The sequence below is a fragment of the Phytophthora sojae genome (assembly GCF_000149755.1).
Source record: "Phytophthora sojae unplaced genomic scaffold PHYSOscaffold_4, whole genome shotgun sequence".
NCBI classification, from domain to species: Eukaryota; Oomycota; class Peronosporomycetes; order Peronosporales; family Peronosporaceae; genus Phytophthora; species Phytophthora sojae.
Window position 1 is genome coordinate 3170158 of NW_009258118.1, and position 22020 is coordinate 3192177.

At 50.6% G+C, this 22020-nt stretch overlaps 7 protein-coding genes across 7 annotated transcripts; 2 read left to right on the forward strand and 5 right to left on the reverse strand.

Moving 5' to 3' along the window:
* Window positions 1–566: 566 nt before the first annotated feature.
* On the reverse strand, window positions 567–1517 carry PHYSODRAFT_504646 (hypothetical protein; the record flags this gene model as incomplete). Its single annotated transcript, XM_009528295.1, has 1 exon — window positions 567–1517. A coding segment is annotated over one exon (951 nt), but the record flags the coding sequence as incomplete, so codon positions are not given.
* Window positions 1518–1613: 96 nt separating this feature from the next.
* PHYSODRAFT_500241 (hypothetical protein) lies at window positions 1614–6207 on the reverse strand (the record flags this gene model as incomplete). Its single annotated transcript, XM_009528296.1, has 2 exons — window positions 1614–1811; window positions 5992–6207. The coding sequence occupies 2 exons, from the start codon at window positions 6205–6207 to the stop codon at window positions 1614–1616; spliced, it is 414 nt and encodes a 137-aa protein (XP_009526591.1).
* Window positions 6208–8341: 2134 nt separating this feature from the next.
* Window positions 8342–8905, forward strand: PHYSODRAFT_331492 (hypothetical protein; the record flags this gene model as incomplete). Its single annotated transcript, XM_009528297.1, has 5 exons — window positions 8342–8398; window positions 8439–8546; window positions 8623–8648; window positions 8713–8803; window positions 8831–8905. 5 exons carry the CDS (start codon window positions 8342–8344, stop codon window positions 8903–8905), a joined length of 357 nt encoding a protein of 118 aa, XP_009526592.1.
* A 2013-nt stretch (window positions 8906–10918) lies between these two features.
* PHYSODRAFT_422272 (hypothetical protein) lies at window positions 10919–11302 on the forward strand (the record flags this gene model as incomplete). The annotated part of the gene is made up of 1 exon (XM_009528298.1): window positions 10919–11302. A coding segment is annotated over one exon (384 nt), but the record flags the coding sequence as incomplete, so codon positions are not given.
* Window positions 11303–11985: 683 nt separating this feature from the next.
* Window positions 11986–13518, reverse strand: PHYSODRAFT_314854 (hypothetical protein; the record flags this gene model as incomplete). The annotated part of the gene is made up of 2 exons (XM_009528299.1): window positions 11986–13425; window positions 13465–13518. The coding sequence occupies 2 exons, from the start codon at window positions 13516–13518 to the stop codon at window positions 11986–11988; spliced, it is 1494 nt and encodes a 497-aa protein (XP_009526594.1).
* Window positions 13519–17554: 4036 nt separating this feature from the next.
* PHYSODRAFT_499752 (hypothetical protein) lies at window positions 17555–19141 on the reverse strand (the record flags this gene model as incomplete). Its single annotated transcript, XM_009528300.1, has 1 exon — window positions 17555–19141. One exon carries the CDS (start codon window positions 19139–19141, stop codon window positions 17555–17557), a length of 1587 nt encoding a protein of 528 aa, XP_009526595.1.
* A 1447-nt stretch (window positions 19142–20588) lies between these two features.
* On the reverse strand, window positions 20589–21419 carry PHYSODRAFT_499158 (hypothetical protein; the record flags this gene model as incomplete). Its single annotated transcript, XM_009528301.1, has 1 exon — window positions 20589–21419. A coding segment is annotated over one exon (831 nt), but the record flags the coding sequence as incomplete, so codon positions are not given.
* Between the last annotated feature and the right edge of the window lie 601 nt (window positions 21420–22020).

The following is a 22020-nucleotide window of genomic DNA, read 5'->3' on the forward strand; positions in this document are numbered from 1 at the left end:
CTGGTGCAACAATGCACTCTTACACTCCCCCTTTCTAGTTGGTAACTGGCTTACGTGTCTTCGCACAAGATAAATTGTAAGTTCAACGCTCGCGAAGCCAGTAGCGGTCGACCTTGAATAGGCTCCGCCAGTGGTAGCGCTTCAGTCGCTTCACTTGCAGTCGGTTGCTGCTGCTTCTTCTTCTGTTTCTTGGTCGGTGGTGTGGATTTCGTCTTTTTAATTTGTCGATTGAATTGTTTCTCCGTCTTATCCTCCCCTCCAGGACGTGAAAGCCTCTTAGCCTTCCTTCCGACGAAGATGTGGCAGCAAGTCCTGAACTTGGCGTAGAATTTGCAGCCACAAATGCACTTCTCGACGTCTACAATTCATCCATCATCAGGCATCGAGTCGTAGTGTGCATACCACAACGACCGAGTCACTACATTATTGTACAGCCGGGCAGCACGAGCCCGCTGCTCTCGAACAAGAAGAGCTGGTCCCACGCAAAGCTCTTCTTCGCCGTCATCGCTTAATTCCGTTGAAGCGTAAAATGGGCTGTCAAGCATGAGCGAGAGATCCTCTAGCTTCTATGTTTCTGTCTCGTCCACTTTCGGTAACTGTTTTACACGGCAGAGCGTAGGGTTGTCAGCAGCGTAGGCCACAATACGTCCTGTTGCAATCATCGAAGCTGCCGCTTTAGCAGCGGCTGTGGTGGGAGCGTGCACCTTCGTGTCCGCTGTTGGCGTATGGACCTTTGCGTCTTGTATCACTGTCATAGTCACAGCAAGAAGCCGCTGCATAAAAAATCTGCGCCGCCCGGTGTACTTCTTCAAAATAGCGTTAAATGTTTCACAGGGATTGTTTGTCGTCGCATAGCCAACAGGTGTATGGAAAACTTGCCACCGCCAATAACGACTGTCGAGCCATTGCCCTTTGAAGTACTTCGTAAATTTTGTCAGCTCCGGAATCTTTTTCCACTCCTTCAGTGTTTCATCTTTCTGCGCATAATAGGCCGTCATGCTTGCCGCATAATGGATTTTCACAATGCCATCCATTACCGCTCTTCGGTGCTCTAACTGCATATGCTTTGTACGTTTCCGAACATTGTACAGCACATGGAAGAAGCACATGAAGTAGGTAGCCGAGTCAAAGGGAGCAATTTGCTGAAACCCGTTCAGTTGAGCATCCTCTGGATCCCCCATCACGGCTTCAATGTGAAGGGTAGCCGACGCTCGCACAAGTTTTACCATTCGGACAAACGCGCTAAGACACATCGCGTACTCCTTAGCTGTGCGACGGCTCACAATAAAAATTGCGGCAAGCTGGTACAATCGGGAAGAGTCTGAAAATCCACACGTGATCAAAGAGTACCCCAAGTCACTAAGCTTGAATGTAGCGTCCGCGTGGAAGAGAGTAAATCGGCCTGGTGATGCGTATTCGATGGAGGCATGGGCCAGCGCTAGGCTTGTTACGCCGACGACGAACGAGTCCTCGTCCGTGCCCTTGCCTACGTAGGCATGCCCGTTTTCATCTTCCCGTTGCCCGAAACAGAAAGACCGGTTGAGATCTCCGGTTGGGTCATACGCGTTTTCCCGAACTAGTTTGCGTACGACCTGAATGGAATTCTTCGTTCCCTATAAGCGGCGTAAGTATTTGGCGCAGTTGGTGACTTGGCTCAAAGTAGGGTACCCTCTCTTGGGCTCGAGAATATCAGAAGACCGGCGCATACTACTTAAAATTAGCTGCGGGGGCACTGCACACTCATCTTGCTGCAAAATGAACTTCTTCATTTGGGCAGTTATAACTGCTTTGTGGGGACCTTCGCACTCTAGCTGAATGTCCCTCGCGTGAGCGACTCGGTTGTGAAATACTTGGCACGCCTTGGTGGACTCACACAGCCAAATCTTCATAACGAACTTGCATTTGCCGTACAACTTGCATGTTTTGCTTCCACACCGCATTCGGCGCTCATTCATCGAGTGTTCAACACTACCGCAAACTCGGCATCGACGGGATGGGTCCGTGTGACCTACCCGAGCGCAACAAAGCTCAATATCCAAAAATTCTTGCAGTGCGTCTTCTGAGTCCAAAGTACACAGGTTCACCCAGTTGTACGAAGGGCGTTTCATCCCTTGGTTCGGCGTCTTCACTCGTCACCATCCTTCCACTGGCCACCTGTCCTCCAGCCGTCGTCACTCCTCCACTCGTCACCACACCCCCACTCGTCACCACACCTTCACTCGTCACCACACCTCCGCTCGTCACTACACCGTCCCTCGTCACCACTCCTCCGCTCGTCACCACACCGTCCCTCGTCACCATACCGTCCCTCGTCACCACTCACCACACCGTCCCTCCTCCACTCGTCACTACACCTCTGTTTACTACACACCTCTCTGCCACTCCGTCCCTCGTCCCTCCTCCACGCACAACTAAGTCTTCACTCGGCAGCTCGTCACCTACACCACCAAGCTTAACGGGGCGGGTTCGAGAAAGAGTGGCCACAGCTCGATAGAAGGTCACACTACTTTAGGGAATGTCTACCTTATACTAGCTGCTGTACGATTTTAATGTAAACCACCCTATATTAGCATACTATCTGTGCCTTTCTCGCGAAGATCTGTGGATTCCAACCATGTCACCAGTTTGTCTGTGCGAATTCCACATTATCTGTGCAGGTACCAATATGTATGTGTGGTTCACCTGCATTGTCTGTGCAATTCTACCGTTCTCCGTACAACCGATTGCGTAATAATGAGCCACAAAGAAATGCGCACCGGTTGTACGGTGACAAATGGTCCAGACTAAACAAAAAGCGGGATGAGCTATACATGTACAGCTAGTAGCTCCAGAACATACAAACATTGACAAATGGCCCTAGCGTTCAATCACACTGAAATAAAAAGTGGTCTACATCTCTCAATCAATTTACGGCCTTCTCGCGCGTGCATTTCTTTCATCACAACGCTAAATCTGCCGCCCTCAAGATCACTGAACAAGCATTGCAGAAAACTTCGGCTTCCTTTGCGTCCTCGTGCACATCCACGCCCAGCCGCTGAACAGCCAAGCGACCATGCTTTACACTCTTCGTGGTGGTGTCTGTGGCTCGACCGATGCGTGCTGCAGAGGGACCATGTCATTATCGCGGGGGTTACGGAGCCATGGGTACAAGCAAGCCCCTGCTGAGTGGACTAAAGTATGTGTGCGTGTGGGAAAGTCAATGATGGCCATCGTACATGCCCAGAAGGGTACGATACGAGCGAAGAGCAGTAGGCCTACCAATGTGGCGGCGTCAGGCACGGGTACGGCATCGCTGGTTCGCGCTTTTTATCCTGTCCCTGACCTCAAGTCGGCCACCAATACGCCCTCGCGTAACCAAGAGCGTGGTGTAGTGTTTGCTATTGTGGATCGAAAAGAAACACAATTCGGAATTAAGTACCTGGTCAAGTGGTGTGACGAAGCTGATGGGTTTCGGTGGGATGACACATGGGAGTATGGTGTAGGACTTCGTGAGCACGGCTTTGATCGTGCGTGCAATGTGGTGGACGAGTGGAATGTGTCCAAAGTGTCTACATACTACATTTTGCAAGCTAAATGGACATTGTCACCACATTGGAGCATCACCCGAAGGCTTATGTGCGTTTTACGCGCTAGGTATTGTGAATGAGCTGGTGGGTAACGCCGGTTGGCACTCCATGGATCAAGCTCGTCAATTTATGAGGGAATGTGCAGGAAGGGGTAAACCGATTTCGACCGAGGGGGTGACGTATGGTGAATTGCGCTGCTACGTGAAGTTTGCGAACTCTAGGAATCTGTAGCAAGTGAGCACGCAGCCTTTGGATAAAAACTTGTTCGGGGTGTGACCGGCCACCCATCGTCAAGTAAATTGTGCGCAGTTGTGCTCGAAGATGGTGTCTATATCTGTGCTGCTTTTAGTTCACTGTGAGTGACACACTCTTTTATTATTGCTGTTGTGGATGGGAAGAAATTCATCTACGACGACGTGATCACTGGTGTTGGTATCGGACAGTGCGGTTAAAGCTGGATTTATGGTGTGTCGTTTGTGCGCCCTGTGGACATATACGTACGCTAATTTATTGCACGAGTTCTGTCGAGTTTCTCTTAAATTCTGAACGCAGTCGTATACATGTGTTTGCTTTGCTTATTCATTTAGGGTTTCCTGAACAATCAGAGCGGTAGATGCAAGAGGCGGTCTGCCCGTTAACCCAGGCACGGCATTTCCACTTGTTGATGCAGCCTTGGCCCGAGGTTTCTGGTTTTTCGATGAGCGCTTTTTGCTTGATCTTTTCGGTACCTTGGCGCAGCTACGCTTAGTATTGTACTTTCTAGTCACCCGACTTACCAGTTTTTCGATTTTGTTTGGTGCAAAATTGATGATACCATACTTTTGCTGAGCAGTAACCAGGTGTGCACATACCCGAAATTTGCCAAAGTACCGGCTTCCACAAACTTTGAGCTTGAGATCTACTAGTCACCCCTCTGTTGGCATTCCCAATTGATGTGAGCGACGGAGAGACCATTTTGTGGTGAGGTCATTCAGGTCCTTCTCCTTGATACGTAGTTCCTCTTCTTGTTCTTCAGAATCCTCGTTTGGGTTTGTATGAGCTCATCAGTAGTATGTTCCGTGCTAGGATCCTGTTCATTCGAGACCGCCTCGGGCTCACCCCCTCGGGGCTCACCGCCCGATGTCAGAGTATGGAATAAAGCCATGGCGCTAGTGATTCGAGGCGCGACCTCTGACGCACCCTCAACGGTTGGTGAATCCACCTAGTCAAACGATAACCTAAAGTGGCATTCCGCCTCATCAACTTTGCTAGCGCTGGACGTGACATCAACTTTTTCGAGAACCCGTATCAGATTTGGGTCCGACGTGCGCTCAAATTGTACGCGGGAAGCTTCCGCCATTGTGATTGCTGCATTCACAACGTCTGTAGTCGGCTTAGGTGTGTAATCCGGCTTAGCCGGTTCCAAAGGGGTGATGGACGCCGCTGTAAGAAAAGCTTTGTGGCGCCGTTCAGGTTCTCACATGGATTGTTGGTGGACGCATATCCAGCGGGGGTGTGATATGCCTGCCACATCCAGTACCGACCCTTGAGCCATTGCGAGTCGAAATACGTCGCGAATTCTTTCAGATGCGTGGTCCCCTTCCATTTCTGCAGCTCACGATCTCGACACAGCTCAAAGTCCAGCAAACCGGTGGTCAACGATCGATGACATCACCATCATTCTTGTTTTGATCGGTAGATGCTGGATTCGCTTCCGCACATTGTACAACACATGGAAGAAGCACATAAGCTTTTTAGCATCCGCGAACACCAAAACAGACTCTACTGCGTTGTATTGGGAGTCTTCCGCGTCCCCCATGGCTGTGTCCACTTGGAGAGAGACCCCACGCACTTCACGTATAAACTCGACGAAGCTGCGGAAATACTCGGTGTATTCGTGCGCTGTTTGCCGACTGACAACGAAGAAGGCCCCCACTTGATAGGCTCTGGCCTTGTCCGTAAATCCACACGTCACCACTGGGTGCCCTATCTCACTTAACTTAAAAGTGGCGTCTGCGTGAAACTGGCAATTCGACCCGGAATTTGCAAACCGCACATAGCCATTAATCATCACTAATGATGTTATGCCAATAATGAAAGGATCTTCATCCGACCCCGACCCAACGTATGCGTACCCTTCGCTGTCTAAGCTCGCGCCAAACTAAAAGGCCATGTCTGCGTTTAGGTCCGGGCGGTAACAGCGAATATGAACGAGATCTTGGACAGCTTTGTGCGAGTTCTTCGTCCCTTGGTCTCTCCGAAGGCACTTCAACGCGTTTTGCACTTGCTTCAGGCTTGACCAACCACGACTAGTCACTGGGGTCTGGGATTGCTTTTTCAAATTGACCAGCATGAGTCATGATGGAATACCAATCTCGTCTTGTTCTGCAAGAAATTGCTTCATCATCGTCGTCACGCGTGCATGGTGGATGGTACTGCATGGAACCACACCACGCATGTGCCCATGCTCATTCACCCATATCGTCCAGGTATCGCTAGCCGTACAGGTGAACACTTTCCACACAACAGCACAAACCCCTATGTCGCTGCAGGTCTTGCTTGTACACGTAATGCGTCTCTCAGTCACTGCATGCATACCCCCCCCCACACATACGCTGCATACGTCAAAGTCGCGCTTAAGTGTCACCGCCGAGCAGCACATATCATCATCTCGATAGGCCTTAAAGCTGTCTTCGGAGGCCTGGACTGAAAGCCGCCGCCATGGCTGGAAGTTAGTTGTTTGTTCTTGTGACTTCAGTTGTGTGGGGGCTACGTATAGTCGTTGGTTTCAAAAGGATTCCCCAAAACTACAGCACGAGTATGTTTAGATATTGGCAAGATTTATTTGTTCAGCCATGCCAAAGTACGCCGGTCAGCTTGTATATCGATACCCCGCTCGTAAGTTCTGTACCCAATCTACATGATATGTATGACGCAGCCCATCTGATATGGAATGCCCCAAGTCTGTATGTTTTGTCCTGAAAATCTGTATATTTTGACACCCTCGTCTTGTACGGTACATCATACCTCTGTAAGCGGGGTGAACGGGTGTACGCCGGGAATTGGAGGGAATTCACAAGGCAGTGCAAATTTCTTGACGTAGCTGCTTTGTATAGCAAGCTGCATCAATTGCTTGGTCGGTTTTGCGGTCCTCCGCTGTCTAATGTCCTGTTGATCGATTTTGATAACCTGGCATTTTCCTTTAGTGCACTACTACACATTTGCCGAGCCCTGGAACTCTCGGTTAATCTTACCTCCGCACAAAAGTTCGCTGAAAATAGTTGTGCTTTTGAAAACGAATAACGGTAGGCAATTGGGTAGCAACACGACAACAGGAATAAAGTTTATTTCTCAGCGCTTTAGCAACACTTGCATTAGCAATCCTTTCGTATCCCCGAGTTGACGTGTATTGCGCCTTTAGTCTTTGTGCCGCTTTTTGTTTAAGATTGAGGCTCTGTACTTGCAAGAGGTTGGATCAGTGCTTATTTTATTAATGTCTTAGGGAAACCTAACGAGATACCCCTTCGAAAACTATTTCATGAGACGCCCTTCACGGCCAGCACTAACCATATGCCCCTCATTTAAAATTCGCCTCATAGGAATGACATACAAAGAACCACTGAAAGTGGTGAGAACGTAGGCAGCACACTTTATCTCTCTGCTGGAGATTATACCTCTCCTTCACTTTCATAAAGAGCTCGGTAGAGCATTTTTTTTTACCATCAGGTTTGAGTCAGGTTTGACATCAATATGACCTTTCCGTGACTTCCTTTTCGAGTTGTCAGCTCTCTCTCTCTCTCTGTCTCTCTCTCTCTCGCTCTCTCTCTCTCTCTCTCGGACATAATGATTCCTGTGATGAGCGCTGGTAGTGGCAGCACTCGAGTTGGCGATGTGGTCTTGCAGTAGCGGTTGAAACTCTCGAGACGCTCCACCGAGTACGATCCCTGGCGACCCACTTGAACTTAGTTCCATCTCTCTTCGAGACGCTGCCACCACCGCTGTTTCGAAGATGATGCTACCGGGTTACCGGCTGAAGATACTAGAACATTCATCGGGGCTCGTTCTCTTTTCTTTTGCAAATTGCAGTTGTCCCATGGCCTGACAGTATACTGGCTATGAATACTACATGTATATTTGGGGCGAAGCCCCCCTATAATGAAATCGCTCTGTTTTATGGCTTTGATTTGCTTTCTTTCGATGAATTTATGGCTAGGGCTAGGGAAAGGTTTAATGGTTGCCTCTCCCGGGAGCAAAAATGCAGCAATTTACCTCTGTATAAGATCCTTTCAGACTCAATGTCCAACGGTTCCGAGTGACTATTCATCGCAGGTCAGGGACTTACCCTCCAGAAAAGGGTGCGAAAGCCATTAAACTGAGGCCAGTCTTTTAGGAGGCCACTTCCAAATAGGGTATCTATGGGCTGTGAGCCTTCTTAAGTGGATTTGGCTTAAAACCGCATTATTTTAGCTAAATGGGTTCTGAACTATTGACCCTGCTTTAGCGTCGTATTGCACGGATATCGGGGTAAGTGCACTTGTTGAAGGTCTACTTAGAATAGCTCTGCTGCTTAGCTATTGCTATTGCATGCCGCAGGTTGCTTGCCGTCGCCTCACGCATTCGACACGCCTCCAGGACCGCCCTTGGATGCGGCCAGGTCGATTGGTACACTGGCAGCAGGACACACGGGCACAGAGTAAGAGGCACCGGCGACGGCGTGGATTTGGGCGGGCGCCTGACACACCCTTAGGACGACCGCGCTCACGAGCGCTCTGCGTAGACCCCCCTCCCTCCTAGCCATGCGCGGCAGCCGCCGCGCCTCTGGCTACCTCGGCTCCACCTTCGGCTCAGACGCCGTGCTGTTGCAGCAAAACGCGGGCACGTGACGTGCTGCAGGAGCTGCAGGCGCCAATCCGTTCGCCACCATTACCCACGGCGGTAGCAAGGAAGCTGAGCAGAGCTCAAGCGGTGGCGTGCGCGCGCTACGAGCATGTGCATGTGCATGTCATGCACATGCACTGCATGATCCATGCGCGCTGGCTGACAAGCATGATGGCGAGCTCGTGATGGCATGGACAAGGACTACGCCGGCCACGGGTCACCACGGTAGACCACCCGCACAAGCAGTTCCCCACCATGTATTATATACCTGGACTTCAGTGCCCAATAGGCTGAAGCACAACAGACGCTTCGACACGCAGCCGTTCGCCACCGTCTTCGTGCTCACAGACCCCATATACTGGGACGCAGTGCTGCCGATCGTCATGGACATCTTGTGCTCGTCCTAGGGGCTGCTGTTCCTGTACACGATAAAGAATGACAGCAACGATGAGCGTGAGAACATCCCGTTGGACTCGGCGTGATTAGGCTTCCGTTGTACTCGGCGTGTCCACTTGCCTTGCTACGCTACGGATCGTACCTCGCCATTGACCCACAAAGAAAATCGTACTACTCCTCAGTCTTGAAGTGTCGATGCAAGTAACAGCGGTAGGCAACGAATTGTATTGTGGTTGGGCGTAAAAAGCATTTCTAAATAATTAATGCTACACAACAGTCGTATTGTCAATACGACTGTTGTGTAAGCACAATACGGTATTGTGCTATTGCGTGCTACTGCACGCCGTATGAATCGAATTGTTAACGACTAAATAGGTTTACGCATCATTATCTCAAGTTTCACAGCGTTATCTAAGGTCCCATTTGTGAGAAATCGGACCCAGTAACTGGATCATTAGTCAAAATTACGAAAATTATACATGTAGCAACCACGCAACATCGCTAATGAAGGTAATACTGGGGATGCTTAACGGATACTCTGTAATGCATTAGTTCTATTAGACTTTGAGTTATGGAGCGACAAGGAGGCTGGCAGCAATCATTCTTGCTGCGTTCACAATTGTTGCAGTTTGTGTCTATTGTGTTCTTGACTTACTATCATTGTGCCTTGCATGCTTTCTGTCTAAACAACGACGTAATTCGTTGTTTTAGCAAATCATGGTGATTAGCCCATCATTGAGTTAGGAGGCTAACTCGTCGATTTAATCGCATGCCAAAGTTCGTGCAAAGCACAATATCTGCAGCGTTATTTCACGTTAAACACCGATTGCCGCCGACAAACCGGAATCGTGGTGTGCGGAAACTCATACAATTATAATCTGGTACGGATTCACTAGAAACATGAGAAGTTCCCGGCTAAAAGTGCTGATAAGTTCCCGGCAAAAATGCTGATACATGTCTTTTTGATGTATACTGCGTTGTTAGTGGTGTGGTCGACTTGAGATGAATAGTATCAATACATGCATCCGTATTGATCGAAAGTTGGCCACTACAGCCACCTTCCGAGTCGTGGACGGCTAACTGGGTGTTTTGGATTCGCTTGGGCTTAACCAACCTCGCGATGGGCTTTGCTGGCACGTCTCAGCCCACACTGCTTGTTCCTGAACTGATTCTACGGTTTGGAAGAATTTGATGCTATGTGTCGGTACGATCACCGCCTATGTGGGGACCTTTCTACTAGGAGCTAACGTTGTTGGGTTTCCGATCCCATTTACGTGGTATATCGGAGGGGTTTTCATGCCAATGTTCGTCCCGGTAATGCTGCTCTTGATTTTTGGGCGTAAAACGTTTAAAAGCTCGTCGCCTTGTCGTCCGAATCTGTTGCGATTCCTTGGATATTTCCACGCGTTCATGGCACTGATCCACATATTCCCGTTCTGCAAAGTTCTATTTGATTTTGTGCCAGTGGCGTATCGAGGATTCATCGCTGTAGTCTTGCCGGTTTGGAGACTCGCTGCGAAACACTATGGTGCGGTCTACTCGAGAGATGGAAGACTTTATCCCTGGAATCGTCGCGATGACAGTGGACTACTTCAGCGCGTTATTCGTCTGCGTGGGCATATCCGTGACCGGATCTATCTACCTTTCGCTGCTGTTCATCGCTGAGACCTGATGCAATCGGTGCTAGAATTCCGTGAGGTACGAATGAATGCAAACACGGTTTTCGACCTACTTCGCGACCTCAAGAAAAATGTTTGTAAGCATGAGGGAACTACCGATTAATTTAGTGGGGTTGGACCTATCGGTGACTCGAGATCCAAAAGCATTTGGCGTAGTTTCTCTTAGAGGTATACGGCTGGAAGCTAGCTACCCTCATCGCGTTGCAAGAGAGCAGACAGAAAAGCTCCGGGTACTGCAAGAAATGTATAGTGAGTCTGAAACTTCCTCACCTACTCGATCAAAGAAGAATCACACACGACGTGAACGGCCACCTCAACGAATGCGAGTTCAAAGAGCAAGGATTAAGCCCAATACTCTAACACCAGGCGATACCACCGATCCGATTTTTACCGCTACTCCCCCGAGATCAAGCGAAAAGGCTAGTCCTTCAAGGCTTGCAGCTGATGTTCCATTGCGAGTACCTGATATTGGTCGAGTACGTCGAGTGTATCTTTCCGCTAATGTACGTGCTGTACAAAACCGTTCTTCAGTACCTACCGAATGTCGTGTACTATCCGGAAGGGGCCGGGCACTTTGGAGCAGCCGCAGCAGCGAATATTTTGGTGTATGCTGGTCTTGAGGTCGTCTCCTTACTACTGCTTCATATATTTCTCCAACGCAAGTTCGCCTTCTCGCCTATGTACCAACTTGCATTCGTGCTTGAGACGCAAGTCTATATGGTCGAAGCCCAGCTTTTCATCGAAAGTGTCTCCCTACTACAGTACGAGCTCGCACACTACGGTAAGCCATCCACCTCAGCATTTACGCTCGCAGTATATAGTCCTTACTGTCTTTGCTTGTTTGAGCAGCACCGACTTCACGTTTCAATTCAAATGGCTCTTCGAAACCAAGTAGTTGGGCTTCAATATCTGCTGCGAGTTGTTACGTGACGACATTGCTTCGAATGAATTTGACGACCCAGCTCTCAGAAGTAGCCCGGCAAGCCTGCCAGTTCACGGTGTGGAATAAACTACCGGTAGGATCAAACAAAATAGCACTAAGCTTTCGTGACTATTGTCAGCTAATAAATTCTTAGTAAGAATGGGTTCAGGTTTGAACGAGTGTTGATAGAAATCCATATCCAGCTAGCAGCCCGTCCGGTTTCAACTATAGAAATGCTCCAGTAAACCAACTCAAATACACTCGCTCTTATCACTCCTACACTATTAGTATTGGAGCTTGGCCTGCACTTCACCGAATTGCAGAGATCTTGGCAGTGAGTTGTCCTTTGATCGGCAGCGCGTACGAGATGGTTGATTACCCGGCGGCGTAGCCGTCGGGGAATCTGTTTTTCCAGATCGACGAGTTTTTACACACACGGCTCGAGAACCAGTAATCTCGAGCCACAACAGCGCGACGGAGCCAAGGAACGCAGCCACAGTCGCTCAGTTTGATTTTAGCGTAGAACTAACCCTCCACGCCACTCCCAGGCACGAGCAGCAATACACTACGGTGATTCCCCCACGAGAAGATCTTTGGAAATGGCGTACGTCACGTCCTCCGGCCGCTCCAACTCCACACGGTACTTGCTCAGCAGAGATGCGACGATCAGCTTCATCTCCAGCATGGCGAGGTTCTTGCCGAGGCACAGACGCGGTCCTGCGTTGAATGCCACAAACTTGAACGCCAAGGCGGAGATCAATTTGCCAGCCTGCGCGTCAATCCAGCGCTCAGGCTTGAACTCAGCGGCGTCGGGGCCCCAGAAATGCGTCATTCTCCCCAGAGCATACATGGGCAGGGCAGCCACCGTCCCTGCAGCGATAAATGTGCCGTCCGACAGCACCGTGTCATGAACCGCTTCTTTGTTGACAATGGGGACAGACGGATACAACCTCAGCGTCTCCCTCAACGCAGCCTCGACGTACGTGAGCTCACTCACTTCATCCATCGAGGGACTGCAGTCTCCACTGAAAAGTCTTGGCAGCTTAGCCCGTAACTCCTTGCGGATCTTGGTCTCCACTTGAGGGTTGTGACTGAGGCAGTAGAAGAACCAGCTCAACGCCTGCGCCGTCGTATCTCGCCCAGCGATAATGAAGTTGACGACGATGTCTCGCAGGTACGTGGGGTCGAAGCAGCTTTCGTCTGCATCGCCCGACCTGTTCAAGTCATCCAGGAACAGCGACACGATGTCCATCCCCGCTTTATCGTTCTCCCCCTTAGCTCGATTCTGAAGATTCTGGGCCACGATGTCGAAGATGGTGGAGTGGATCACGTGCAGCTCTCGTTGCAGTTGTCCCTCAGCGCCGACCCCCATCATCCGTTGGGCCTTCCAGAACCAACTGGGTCGGACGAAGCGCAGAACCAAAAGCTGTTGACTCTGATCGAACGCAGTCTGGAACGGATGCTCCTTGTCCGAGTCCAGCCAGTTCATGTGCACGCCAAAGCCGATCTCCGTGAACGCCTCCATCGTGAAGCGGTTGAGCAGCCGGAACAGGTCCAAAGTGTCGTCGGTCTCGGCTGCTCGATTGAAGATGCGGTCCAGAACCACCAGGTGACGCTGGATGGTGCTCGTCATGGAGTCCCTCAGAGCCCGCATCGTGAACAGGTTGCTCGCGGTCTTGCGTTGACGGTACCATTTCTCATTGTCCACAGCGAAGATCCCCTCTCGGAGCAGCTCGCACAGGTACTCGGACTTCTTGGGGCCCTTGGGGAAGTTGTCGAACTGGTTCTTGAACACGTCTTCGAATGCCTGAGGGGTCGACAGCAGTGTCGTGTCAGGGGTCCCCAAGGACTGCAGCAGCACGGGTTCACCTTGAGCATCTTGGCAGAGACTCGTCAGCCAGTCACAACGGATAGGAAGGTTCTTAATCACGTCCAGCGTGTTGCCCAGCACCGGTAGAGTCGTTGCCGGACGAACCACCTTGCGAGTTGATAGCTGAGACTTGTCCTTGTCAACGTGCAGCAGTCGTCAGGCCAGTGGGAGCACGACAAGTCCACTCAACGCTGCGACTGCGACGCTGGACGAGAGCTTGTCGGTCATGCGGTCGACCGTTAGCATCTTGACGGCTTGAGACTTGGAGCGGGGAAAACCGGGAATGGCCAGCACCCGACGGGTCCCAGCACGACAACATCCTATAAGGATACCTAGGTTTTGGTAACGGTGGAAGAACCCATGGATCTTGAATGGCTTGTTGCCACCTAATGGTAAGGGTGAACCCTGGTACAACCTATGAAGGAAGGGTGGATGGATTTCTGTGGATACCTACATACGGTTGGCAATGCTTAGCCTCTGATGATGCCTCTAGGCATCTGCAGGCTTTGAAATCTGCGATATCTTGGCAATGAGAGCAGGCCTGCAGCAACGAGGACAGAACGTAGGCCACGTTCTCCGGGTTGAGCATTTTGATGTAGAACTTGCCCTGCCACTCCTAGCCCAACCTCTAGCATTACACTCAGACATCTGCGTTAAGCTATGGCTTCCTTTCCACTCTCATCGAGCGCGCACTGTCCAAGCTAACAGATACGCTACTGGTTGTTGTGGAGCCATTTGAATTGGAACGTGAAGTCGGCGCCTGGTAATACAATGCCATCAACAATTCAGGTGAGAGACCTCAGTAGGCAAGGCTTTGGTTGTGGTCTTACCGTAATGCTCGAGCCCGTACTGCAGCACGAAAAAGCTTTCGATAAAAAATTGGGCTTGGACCATGTTGATTTGAGTCTCCAGCACGACCGCAAGTTGATACAACTTGCGTTGAAGGAATGTGCAGCAGGAACAGCGAAATAATCTCCAGGGCAGCGAACACGAAAGTGTTCCCCGCCGCGGCTAGTCCAAAATGCCCGGCTCCGCCAGGGTAGTACACCACATTCGGTAGATGTTGAAGAACCAGTTTGTACAGCATGTACATGAGCGGAACGATACACTCGACGTACTCAACCAATATCAGGTACTCACAATGGAACATTAACTGTAGGCCCTGTAGAACCAGTATTTTCGAACTTGCGCTGAATGCTCCATCATTCGTCGGAGTTTTAAGGGAAGTGTGAACAGCGGGGCTTCGTCATTTATTGCTCCGTCAGTAGGACCGGCATCTAAACTACCGGTCGTTAGTACGATTGTCGCGCTTTGAGCATGTTTTACCCGTGTATGAGCCAATCGGGACGCCGGCTTTGATCGTTTTGGAACTGACAAACCGTCAAACTCGCCATTCATGTCTTGTAGCACACGGAGCTTCTCGGAGTGCTCTTTTGCGATACGATGAGGTATGCCCGTACTCCCCTAAAAGTATGCGGAAAGCTTTCGGATCTCGGGTCACAGATAGGATTAAATCCACCAAGTTCCAACTACCGATGAGTGTTTGAGATCTGGAGGAGGTCTTCTTCAAATCTTGAAGGAGATCGAGAGCCGTGTCGGCGTTCATGCGAACTTCGCGAAATTCTAGCACCGACTGGGCTATGAACAAGGCCGACAGGTACATTGAACCTGAGGTCGACATGCACACCGATGAGAACAGCGCGCCAAAGAAGTCTACGGTCATGGCCAGCCACGATTCCCGGGATAAAGTCTTCCATCTCTCGAATTGAGCCCACCATGTATCATTTTACAGCGAATCTCCAGACTGGTAACACCACAACTACCAGACCTCAATATCCACCGGCACAAATCCGTACTAGTAGTACAACTTTGTAAAGCTGAAATATGTTGCCTAGAGCCATGAAGGCTTGGAAGTAGCGAAAGAACCGCACCATATTCGGACGAGAAGGCGACGCACTCGAAAGAGAACCTCGACCGATAACTATGAGCATCATGATTGGGGTATACAGTGCGACGAGGATCCCTCCGGCATACCAAGTCAAGGGGAACGGAAACCCAACAGCATCTACTCCAAGCACAAAGGTCCCCAAGTAGCCGCAGATTACACCAGTGCACAAAAGTAATCGCTTTAACAGCGTGGCATTCAGCTCTGGAACCAGCACGACGCCAGCACACAACATGATGAAGTTCGCCAAGGTCAAGCGAATCCAAAACATCCCGTTGGTATTCCATGACTCGGACGGTGGTCGCAGTGGTAAACTCTCGATCAATACGGTTGTCAAGAGTGCAGGCACTGGCGTCAGAACGCAAACCAACAAGACTCGAGTTGGCGATGTTGCGCCGCCAATCGAGTACTTGCCTGCTTGGAAATCACATTTATAGGTCATCCTTTGGGTCGCTCTCCAGGCAGACTTCCTTCGTTGGCAAAGTGACTTCCTTGGATAACTCGTATTGTTGGAGAATGGCTATCCTGGACGGTGGATGGACTAGGGGGTTACGAAAAGCTGATCAGAACATCATGGTCAAAGCACACAATCCTCGATCTCATGTGATTCAACGTGATGCGACGACGCGTCCTGGCCAAGAACAACAATGCTACTACAGTAGTACAGCAGCTAAGGACTCCTTAGAAGCTCCTTAGTAAGGAGCTCCCATTTCCGGAGCTCCCATACACAAAAAGGCCAACCATATGCATGTGTAACTCCATGGGCCAGCACTTCGAGCTAAACTAAAGATCGAAGAGGACTATGAGCATGCAATTGAATATCTGTGCTGTCTAGTTAGCTAGCCATCGCAGGCCAGTAACCCCATCTTTGGGCGCGGTATGGACGGTGTTGGTCGCCCATGAACTCGTCTGAAAACGCCATCGCAAGCGATCTGCTCGCGCTGATGTACAACAATTTGTTCGCTTTCGCCCACAAATCGTGTTTTTGTTTCAAACGCTGATGATCCTTACGGCAACGTAGTACGTGTCGTCGGCGCGAAGTTGCATCAAGCTCTCTCCTAAATCTCTAGCGAGTGTCATAGTTTTGCTTGGCGCGTTCAACGCTCACCACTGCAGTGAATTTTGGAAGACTGTGAGCAAGTACAGGTGTGCCCACGCGACAACGAGTCGACTATAACTTTGCTGCATACTGGTCGCATGTACTACGCAGTATAACGGAGCAACCGTTGTCATGTATATACCTCTAAAGGTGAGAGCCGAAGCCACGCATGTACTCTCCGAATTAAACGGTATTGTCCAAGACTTGTAGATTGCGCAGTTAGTCTCGTTGGTGCTCTAGCAGTACCACCAACTCCTTTTGAGAAGTATTTTCAAACTTGACGCTCGTGTTTATCTTGCAGGAGTCGTCTTAGAAGTTACCTTACGATACATTATTTTTTTAAATGTATTTTTTTAAAGTAACCAAGTTATCCACGTTTTGATGCCTTGAACTCTTAACACCTGCATTAGACTGCTACTTGGTCAATTTGTTGTTGTCCCTGAACCAGCACATTGCGTCGAGCGTGCTACCGACAGAGTAACTGACCTCTAGGAACACCGTGCCGGTAGCTTCCCTGTATGCGAACTCGTGATCGGTGAGGGTTACACAGGAAATCGATCCGTCGTCAAGTATATGTACCGGTAGTGAACTCATCTTTGCTAGGGCCCACGCGTAGTGGCAGTAGAGTGTTCATGCGAGCCAAAACTTTGGTGACATCGTGCCCGACTCCGTCGCTTCGAGCAACAAGTAATGGTCAGCGGAGAGCATCGATGACGGTGACGACGCCAAGATGCACCTGTCCACTACGACCTGAAGTCGAAGACCTGCGAGGAGTGGCACTGACCCTAACGAGCGTGTCCCTCACGTTGCCTCCATCGGCAGCGACAGCACGCTCGTTATGTCCCATTGCTATAAAAACTATAATGGTTATACTAGTCCTCCTCGATCTTTAGTTTAGCTTGAAGTGCTGGCACATGGAGTTACACATGCATGTGGTTGGCCTGTTTGTGTATGGGAGCTCCGGAAATGGGAGCTCCTTAGCTGCTCCCTACTACAATTACCACTAGTAGTAATTGTAGATGCCTTGGCTTTCTATTCGACATACGGGCCTATAGCATGTAGGAAAGGAAACGTTGTTTTGCCTCCCACATACTTTATTTTAGCTTACAAGTGGTGTGCTCAACGTTCCAAGCCTGGTTTACTGTTAATCCTCTTGAACTAATTAGCTTTGCCAGAACTTCGGGCCACTTCTGACTCAGAAGCGGCTTCTGTTTATGAGTCTAGGCACCTGCAGGCTCCGCAATCTGCGAGACCTTGACGGTCAGAGCGCCCTTCACCGGCAGCGTCAACGACACATCGTACGTCACGTTTTCCGGGTTGAGCACTTCGATGTGGAACTTGCTCAGCAGACCTGCCACCACCAGCTTCATCTCCAGCATGGCCAAGTTCATCCCCAGACACATGCGAGGGCCGGCGTTGAAAGACGCAAACTTGTAGGCGGAGACCGCGATCAGTTTCCAGGTGCTGGGGTCGATCCACCGCTCAGGCTTGAACTCCTCAGCGTCCGGTCCCCAGACCTGCGGCATTCTTCCCATGGCGTAGTTTGCTAGCGCAATGGCTGACCCAGCAGGGACGAAAGTCCCGTCGGAGAGCGTCGTGTCCTTTAGAGTCTGCTTTGGTTCAACAGGAACGGACGGGTGCAGGCGCAGTGTCTCTTTCAATGCAGCCTCGAGGTACACCAGCTGACTCACATCCTGCATTGAAGGGGTGGCAGCCTCCGCTTTAACCTTTGGTAGTCGCTGCGCCAGCTCGTTCCGGATTGCAGCCTCCACTCGAGGGTTCTTGGAGATGTTGAAGAAGAACCAGCTGAGAGCCTGCGCTGTCGTGTCTCGCCCGGCGATGAGGAAGTTGACTACAATATCGCGCAGATACTTGGGGTCGAACTGCTTTTCGTTGGAGCTTCCAGCGCTATCAAGGAACAGCGACACGATATCGCCACCAGCCTTCTTCTCCGGGTTTTCCACGCGACTTGATCGTCGTGCCAAGGCCTTCTCCACGATCTCCAGCACGGTTTTGTCAATCACTTGGATATCCCGCTGGAGCTGCCCTTCGACTCCCAGACCCAGCCACCTCTGGGTCTTCCAGAACCACCCGGGGCGGGTGAAGCGGAAGCGCAGAGCTCGCTGCGCACGGTCGAAGGCTGTCGCGAATGGGTGCTCCTCCTCCGAGTCCAGACACCCCATGTGGACCCCGAAGCCGATCTCCGTGAACGCCTCGATTGTGAACCGGTTCAAGAGCTTGAACAGATCCAGAGTCTCCTTGCTCTCACTCGCACGCCGGAGGATGTCGTAGAGCACGACAGCGTGACGTTGGATGACGACGGTCATGGAGTCCCTCAGTGCTCTCATGGTGAAGAGGTTGCTGGCCGTCTTGCGTTGGTGCACCCACTGCTCCCCATCGACAGCAAAGATCCCGTCGCCCATTAGATCCCGCAGGTTCTCGCGCATGAAGGGGCCCTTGCCGAAGTTACTGAACTGGGTCTTGAGCACGTCCTCGAACCCCTCGGGGGTGTAGAGAATGAGGTTGAGGGGAATACCGAGGGCTTGGAGGAGAACGGGCTCAGCGTTGAACTGCTTGCCTATTTGGACCATGAAGTCGTGCATGTCGCCTCTGACCCCGTGGATGACGAGGTCCCACGTGTTCCCCAGGAATGGCAGTGTCGAGGCTGGTCGGTGGATCTTGCCAATGCCTTCTTCGCTCTTCTTGTGTCTTGAGTGGAGTGTGATGACGAGGGGCAGCACCAGTAGCCCCGTAAGGGCTAAACCTGCCACGGGGGACTTCTCGACGAGTTGAAGGATCGGCAGCATCTTCACGTGGATGGCACAGCGGCCACTTGAGCCCAACGTGGGATTTTTGATTATGAACAAGCGCTCGCGACGAGTCCCACAAGTTGAAGTTGGTGGGGATGAGCTACTGCGATGATGGCAACGGAGACCTGCCGTGAACGAAGGAGACGGTCATTCCTACTAACGGATCCAGCGCGACCTTACGTCCATCTTTGACTGTATTGTAGAAGTAGCTGGTGGTGATACGTCTTGCGGATAGCTGCGATTCTTAGTTCCACGCGATTCGAGAGGCCTTCAAGCTGCTCTCGGACGCCGCGTGCACTCTTCAAGGTCTCGTAGAGTAGATGGTCTTGCCGTCATAGATATGTATGAAAGCGCGAGTTATTAGGTGCAGAGGTGAACCTACAGATTACAGAAGATTTAGCCTTAGCCGATGCTTTCGCTCTGATCTTGATCAATTTCCAGTCAGATGATAACGCAGCTAATATTATGGTGGGAATTCGCCAGCATTGAGCTAAAGATGATTGAAGAGTATGGCTACTGTTCTCGTAGAGCCATTTGAATTGGAAGGTGAAGTCCGTGCCTGGTGTTTCAAAGTCAAAATCAAAACAGGACACAGGAAATCTTAGGTTTTGGAGGATTCCGTCAGGTTTGGCGTGAAGTTGTGAGCGTACCGTAGTGTGCGAGCTCGTACTGCAGCAGGAAGATACTTTCGATGAAAAGTCGAGTTTGAACCATGTAGACTTGCGTCTCCAGCACGAAGGCAAGTTGGTACAGGGGAGAGAAGGCAAACTTAAGACGTGGAAGAGTAATAACGTCACGATCTCCAGACCGGCGTACACGAGAACATTTGCCACCGCCGCTGCTCCGATTTGTCCGGCTCCGCCAGGATAGTACACCACATTTGGCAAATGCTCAAGAATCGTTTTGTAAATTACGTACATGATCGGAACGATGCACTCGACGACGTACTCGACCAGTATCAGGTATTCGCAATGGAACATCAGCTGGAGTCCCTGGATAACTACGTTTTGCGAGACCTGAGGCGGCAGTGGCGATGGGTGTAGCCTCAGAAACTTGTAAATCGTAGGGGTCAGCATCAGCTTCTTTGCAGGTAATAGTACTGCTTTCTGGAGGTGTTGTTGCAATTCTTGCCCTTTGAATCTGAAAGCATCGAAGTGGCGTTGATCTTTTTGGCGAGGTGGCGTCGGACGGTTGATATGCTTGGGTTGCTTGTAATTTCGCAAGATTTTCAGCTTGCCCTCTCGCAAGAGGATGGGGGTAGCAAGCGCGTAGCCGTATCCCCTCGAATGAGGCAACGTGAAAGCCGTTCGGATCTCGAGCCACGGACAGGATAAGCGTCGGCAGATTGCACGTGTCGGGATTTTTCATTATTTTTCCGTACGAAGACGACTTTTTCTTGAGATCGCCAAGGAGTTCGAAAACACTTGTTGCGTTCGTTCGCAGGTCACGAAATTCTAGTGCCGATTGTCCGAGATCCGCGACGATAAACAACGCTGAAAGGTAAAATGATCCTGAGGACGACATGCAACCCGATACAAACAACGCGCTGAAAAAAATCCACGGTCATAGCAACGATTTCAGGGATAAAGTCTTCCATCCCACGGATGCAGCTCACCATATATTCTTTGGCAGCAAACCTCCAGACTGGGAGCACCAAAACCACAAGACCTCGATATGATACAGGCACGAATCCGTAGAGAAGTTTGTAGAAGGGGGAAATGGTGGTCTGTGCCATGAACCCTCGAAAGCAGCTAAAGAAGCGCTCGAGATTGGGACGGCAAGGCAACGAACCAGAAAAAGTGTTCCGGCCAAAAACAAATAGCATCGTCGTTGGGATGTAAAGTGCCACGAAGAGCCTCCCAATGTACAAGGTAAATGGGACTGGAAAGCCAACACCGGCTGCTCCCAGCACGAAACTTGCCACGTATCCCCCAGTCGTAACCACGCACAATATCAATCTCCTACGAGATGTTGGCTTCAATTCGGGAACAAGAGGGACGAGCAGCGACATACCGGCAAAGTTCATCACGAAGTTTGCCAAGCCCAAGCGAATCCAGTACACCCAATTAGCGGTCCAGGATTCAGAAGGAGGTCTCAGAGGCAGACTTTCGAGCAATACGGGGGCCAGAAGTGCAGGCAGCGGGGTCAGTATGCAGACCAGAAGTACTCGAGCTGGCGATGTCGTCTTGCAGTAATGGTCGAAACTCTCGAGACGCTCCACCGAGTACGACCCCTGGTGACCCACTTGGATTCGGTTCCATTTCGCTTCGAGGCGCTGTCACCACCGTTCTCGTGGGTGTGTGGAGACTGCGTCGTGGTCTCGCGATGGGTCAGCCACGTTCATCGAGGGTTCTGTTTGTGAAGTCGATTGTTTTCCGGAACGAATAAACAGGATTTCACAAGCAGAGCTATTATAAGATAAAATGTCTCCGTGTCCTTGTCTTCCTGGTGTTGGTTTGCATTTGCAAAAATGTTCTAAATCTATTTTTTTACATGGACGCTATTTAGCGTGCTAACACTTCCACTGCCCCACTGCCGCTCTGCGAGCATGTGGTCGTACTAAATATATGTTATACTAGCGGAGCATCACGGTCGCTGCGCTCATGTTGCTTTAGGGGTCTAAGAGAAAGATATCGACATCAACACGAAAGCTGGGACGAGGACGCTACAGTAAGTTGAAGATGCTGAGGTTTAGCCACACGCGGCTTGATCTCGAAGAGAAAAACGCGTTCATTCCGAGAACCGCTGGCTGCCACTCAATACACTCAAGACGTGAAGGCTGTTGCCTCCGTCACCCCTCAGTGCCTCTCCGTGCTCTTATGTCATTGACTGACTGTTAGGTTATGAGCCCAAAGGTGTGCAGGATGGAGGGTCAC